At 49.9% G+C, this 5,720-nt stretch overlaps 1 protein-coding gene across 1 annotated transcript in view; it reads right to left on the bottom strand.

Annotated features, from left to right (window-relative positions):
- Nucleotides 1–624: 624 nt before the first annotated feature.
- The window catches only part of LOC139534733 (amino acid transporter heavy chain SLC3A2-like), a 16,999-nt gene continuing 11,903 nt past the window's right edge, over nt 625–5,720 (bottom strand). The window contains exons 11-12 of the mRNA XM_071334138.1: nt 2,116–2,329; nt 625–1,933 (exon numbers count right to left, since the gene is read on the bottom strand). Of these exons, the coding sequence (XP_071190239.1) occupies nt 1,797–1,933; nt 2,116–2,329 (351 nt within the window). The 3' untranslated portion in view covers nt 625–1,796. The remainder of the gene's footprint in view (nt 1,934–2,115; nt 2,330–5,720) is intronic.

Here is a 5,720-nt window from a genome sequence, read left to right as displayed (position 1 = left end):
AATATAGTCAATATAGTCAAAGGGAAAAGGATTTAGTTGTGCTTGAAACTCAACTCAGAACTCCTGGCTAAAACGATACAAAACCTGTAATATTTTAAAAGAATACATTCAATTGATGTGTGTGGGGGGGGGGGGGGGGGTAAACCCTAACCCTGGTAGATGGTGTTGTCGACGGTAACACGAACCGCAGGTTAACGGGCCTCGCCTACGTGTGGCTTGAGGAAAGTTCACGCACAACACGACTGCGCGTACGGCATTGAATCATCCACATTACTGCAAATACAGGCCTGAACGCGACGGCATGTATTGAACAGACAAATTGAGCGCACGTGAACATACATTATACGCCGTCAATTGGAATGAACCAACAGAGCGTGATGTATTTATATCTTCCAACCACCTGCGTGAGGTGAGAGAGACATATATTTCAGGCTGTTTTGTGGCCCTGACATTATCACACCTGTAAAGTTCCTCTGCCTGCTCTTAACGGAAAGCATGTGGCATTAGGCCAATATCACACACACACACACAGAACACAAGCAGTACACACAGCTCTGAGGCATCCACAGACAGAACACGTAAACAACACTGTGTATCAGTAGAAGGACGGAGACGGAGTCGAGGTTTGATTGTCACCAGGCAATATTACGCAGGACTTTTAATTTACTCCTTTCAAGTTTTAGTCAGAACAATATCTCGCAATAGGGAGCTAGCAATCTTCTCCAATACAATACCAATACAATACCAATACTAGCATTTGAATGACAATTCTGTTCCACTGGATGGAATAAAACAGATTGAAAAAATAAAATAAAATAAAATAAATTCAAACTGATATTTTCCTACTTCAACAGTTCAACTACAGATGTCATAAAACACTTTTTTTTTTAAACGGAACTAAAAAGTTCCCTTTTAAATGTTTTCAAAACAACGGCCAACAAAAACATTTGATCAAATCTGAACTGGAGTGTTTTAACAGGTGGAAATAGTCATTCTGGCCTAACCTTTTATATTTTTAAGCTCTGGCTAAAACCGCTGTTCATACTATATATTCCTTCTGCTTGTTTTCTGTGATCTAAAACATTCTCCCTTTGTTCATGGTGTAAAAGTTATGTTTAGTAGTTTCTTATTCTGGCCTGTTCTAGTCCTGGTCTCTGCTCTAGTCCTGGTCTCTCCTCTAGTCCTGGTCTCTCCTCTAGTCCTGGTCTCTCCTCTAGTCCTGGTCTCTCCTCTAGTCCTGGTCTCTCCTCTAGTCCTGGTCTCGGTTCTAGTCCTGGTCTCGGTTCTAGTCCTGGTCTCGGTTCTAGTCCTGGTCTCTGCTCTAGTCCTGGTCCTGCTCTAGTCCTGCTCTAGTCCTGCTCTAGTCCTGGTCTCGGCTCTAGTCCTGTCTCGGTTCTAGTCCTGGTCTCGGTTCTAGTCCTGGTCTCTGCTCTAGTCCTGGTTCTAGTCCTGGTCTCTGCTCTAGTCCTGGTCTCTGCTCTAGTCCTGCTCTAGTCCTGGTCTCGGCTCTAGTCCTGCTCTAGTCCTGGTCTCGGCTCTAGTCCTGCTCTAGTCCGGCTCTAGTCCTGCTCTAGTCCTGGTCTCTGCTCTAGTCCTGGTCTCTGCTCTAGTCCTGGTCTCTGCTCTAGTCCTGGTCTCTGCTCTAGTCCTGGTCTCTGCTCTAGTCCTGGTCTCTGCTCTAGTCCTGGTCTCTGCTCTAGTCCTGGTCTCTGCTCTAGTCCTGGTCTCTGCTCTAGTCCTGGTCTCTGCTCTAGTCCTGGTCTCTGCTCTAGTCCTGGTCTCTGCTCTAGTCCCTCCTAAGCGAAGGGGAAGGTCAATAGGACAGCCTGTCCTGGTCCCAGCAGCAGTTTATCCAGCGAGACAGAGCTGTCCGCAGCCAGGTTCTCAGGGTCTGTACTCAGCTTCACTTTAGCCTGCTCCGGGAGGCTCAGCTCTGGGAAGAGGAGGAGAAATCCTGTCAGTATTGGAATGTAGATTTTTTTTTTTTTATGTTTTGACTTCTCATATGTTGTTGCGTCATCGTTTATTCATTTTGAGGATGTAGTCTGGTCTCATCGGAAGACGTCTCAATATGATCTCACAAATAAATAAAGCATATTCAAGTGAAATAAATACCTGTGTTGTTGAGGACCATGGTTAAGGAGGCGGAGCCCCAGTTAACGGCTGTCAGGTATCGCTCGCTCTGGTCCCACAGACGCAGGAAAGCGAGGGATGAGGAGGAGGAGTGGAGGTGGAAGTAGTCCCCATGAAGGAGGGAACGTTCTTTACCCCTCAGATCAGAGAGGGTCTTAAACCACGAACGACATGTCAGACGATGAGTCTTCTGGGCCTGGAGAGGGAGGGGGGAGGAGAGGGAGGGGGGAGGAGAGGGAGGGGGGAGGAGAGAGAGGAGGAGGGGGGAGGAGAGAGAGGAGGAGGGGAGAGGGGAGGAGAGCTTAGATTGTTTTATTAGGATCCCCATTTGCCGACTCCAATGGCAACAGCTAGTCTTACCGGGGATCCAACAACAACAAAATACATTGCAGACAGAAGACAATTGACATACATAGACACACACTACATGTTAATGTTTTACATCAGTTACACATACGTCGAGAGACAGACATGAGGACAGACAGACATGAGGGGGAGACAGACACGAGGACAGACAGACACGAGGGGGAGACAGACACGAGGGGGAGACAGACACGAGGGGGAGACAGACACGAGGGGGAGACAGACACGAGGGGGAGACAGACACGAGGGGGAGACAGACACGAGGGGGAGACAGACACGAGGGGGAGACAGACACGAGGGGGAGACAGACACGAGGGGGAGACAGACACGAGGGGGAGACAGACACGAGGGGAGACAGACACGAGGGGAGACAGACACGAGGGGGAGACAGACACGAGGGGGAGACAGACACGAGGGGAGACAGACACGAGGGGAGACAGACACGAGGGGAGACAGACACGAGGGGAGACAGACACGAGGGGAGACAGACACGAGGGGAGACAGACACGAGGGGAGACAGACACGAGGGGAGACAGACACGAGGGGAGACAGACACGAGGGGAGACAGACACGAGGGGAGACAGACACGAGGGGAGACAGACACGAGGGGAGACAGACACGAGGGGAGACAGACACGAGGGGAGACAGACACGAGGGGAGACAGACACGAGGGGAGACAGACACGAGGGGAGACAGACACGAGGGGAGACAGACACGAGGGGAGACAGACACGAGGGGAGACAGACACGAGGGGAGACAGACACGAGGGGAGACAGACACGAGGGGAGACAGACACGAGGGGAGACAGACACGAGGGGAGACAGACACGAGGGGAGACAGACACGAGGGGAGACAGACACGAGGGGAGACAGACACGAGGGGAGACAGACACGAGGGGAGACAGACACGAGGGGAGACAGACACGAGGGGAGACAGACACGAGGGGAGACAGACACGAGGGGAGACAGACACGAGGGGAGACAGACACGAGGGGAGACAGACACGAGGGGAGACAGACACGAGGGGAGACAGACACGAGGGGAGACAGACACGAGGGGAGACAGACACGAGGGGAGACAGACACGAGGGGAGACAGACACGAGGGGAGACAGACACGAGGGGAGACAGACACGAGGGGAGACAGACACGAGGGGAGACAGACACGAGGGGAGACAGACACGAGGGGAGACAGACACGAGGGGAGACAGACACGAGGGGAGACAGACACGAGGGGAGACAGACACGAGGGGAGACAGACACGAGGGGAGACAGACACGAGGGGAGACAGACACGAGGGGAGACAGACACGAGGGGAGACAGACACGAGGGGAGACAGACACGAGGGGAGACAGACACGAGGGGAGACAGACACGAGGGGAGACAGACACGAGGGGAGACAGACACGAGGGGAGACAGACACGAGGGGAGACAGACACGAGGGGAGACAGACACGAGGGGAGACAGACACGAGGGGAGACAGACACGAGGGGAGACAGACACGAGGGGAGACAGACACGAGGGGAGACAGACACGAGGGGAGACAGACACGAGGGGAGACAGACACGAGGGGAGAAAGACACGAGGGGAGAAAGACACGAGGGGAGACAGACACGAGGGGAGAAAGACACGAGGGGAGAAAGACACGAGGGGAGACAGACATGATGGGAGACAGACATGAGGGGAGACAGACATGAAGCTTGTGAGGGGCTGAGTGCAGGGAACACGTTCACACGTGGCAGTACTGATAAGGCGAGGAACCGTTTAAGGTCCAGATCACTCAGGTCTCTGCCTAGAAATAATGAAGAAAAGTTTAGTGATGAGAAGGAGAGTCCACTCAAAGTGGGGTGTATATACTAGAGGTCGACCGATTAATCGGAATGGCCGATTAATTGGGGCCGATTTCAAGTTTTCATAACAATCGGTAATCGGTATTTTTGGACACTGATTGTGGCTTTAAACCTTTATTTAACGAGGCAAGTCAGTATAGAACAAATTCTTATTTACAATGACGGTCTACCGGGGAACAGTGGGTTTAACTGCCTTGTTCAGGGGCAGAAGGACAGATTTTTACCTTGTCAGCTCGGGGATTCGATCTTGCAACCTTCCGGTTACTAGTCCAACGCTCTAACCACCTGCCTTACATTGCACTCCACGAGGAGCCTGCGTGGCAGGCTGACTACCTGTTACGCGAGGGCAGCAAGAAGCCGAGGTAAGTTGCTAGCTAGCATTAAACTTATCTTATAAAAAACAATCAATCAATCATAATCACTAGTTAACGACAGATGGTTGATGATATTACTAGTTTATCTAGCGTGTCCTGCGTTGCATATAATCGATGCAGTGCCTGTTAATTTCTTATCGAATCACAGCCTACTTCGCCAAACGGGTGACGATTTAGCACTGTTGTTGCACCAAACCTAACCATAAACATCAATACCTTTCTTTAAAATCAATACACAAGTATATATATTTTAAACCTGCATATTTAGTTAATATTGCCTACTAACATGAATTTATTTTAACTAGGGAAATTGTGTCACTTCTCTTGCGTTCCGTGCAAGCAGTCAGGGTATATGCAGCAGTTTGGGCCGCCTGGCTCGTTGCGAACTGTTTGAAGTCCATTTATTCCTAACAAAGACCGTAATTAATTTGCCAGAATTTTACATAATTGTGACATAACATTGAAGGTTGTACAATGTAACAGCAATATTTAGACTTAGGGATGCCACCCGTTAGATAAAATACGGAACGGTTCTGTTTTTCAATGAAAGAATAAAAGTTTAGTTTTCGAGATGATAGTTTCTGGATTCGACCATATTAATGACCTAAGGCTCATATTTCTGTGTGTTATTATGTTATAATTAAGTCTATGATTTGATAGAGCAGTCTGACTGACCGGTGGTAGGCACCAGCAGGCTCGTAAACATTTCGTAAACTCGTAAACACTTTTGTGCGTTTTGCCAGCAGCTCGTCACTGTGCTTAAAGCATTGAGCTGTTTATAACTTCAAGCCTATCAACTCCCGAGATGAGGCTGGTGTAACCGATGTGAAATGGGTAGCTAGTTAGCGGGGTGCGCGCTAATAGCATTTCAATCGTTGACATCACTCGCTCTGAGACTTGGAGTAGTTGTTCCCCTTGCTCTGCAAGGGCCGCGGCTTTTGTGGAGCGATGGATAAGGAAGCTTCGAGGGTGGCTGTTGTCGATGTGTTCCTGGTTCGAGCCC

This window comes from Salvelinus alpinus, chromosome 11 (genome assembly GCF_045679555.1).
Source record: "Salvelinus alpinus chromosome 11, SLU_Salpinus.1, whole genome shotgun sequence".
Taxonomy (NCBI): Eukaryota; Metazoa; Chordata; class Actinopteri; order Salmoniformes; family Salmonidae; genus Salvelinus; species Salvelinus alpinus.
The sequence above is the reverse complement of the archived record's forward strand: the minus strand, read 5'-3'. Positions and strand labels throughout refer to the sequence as shown.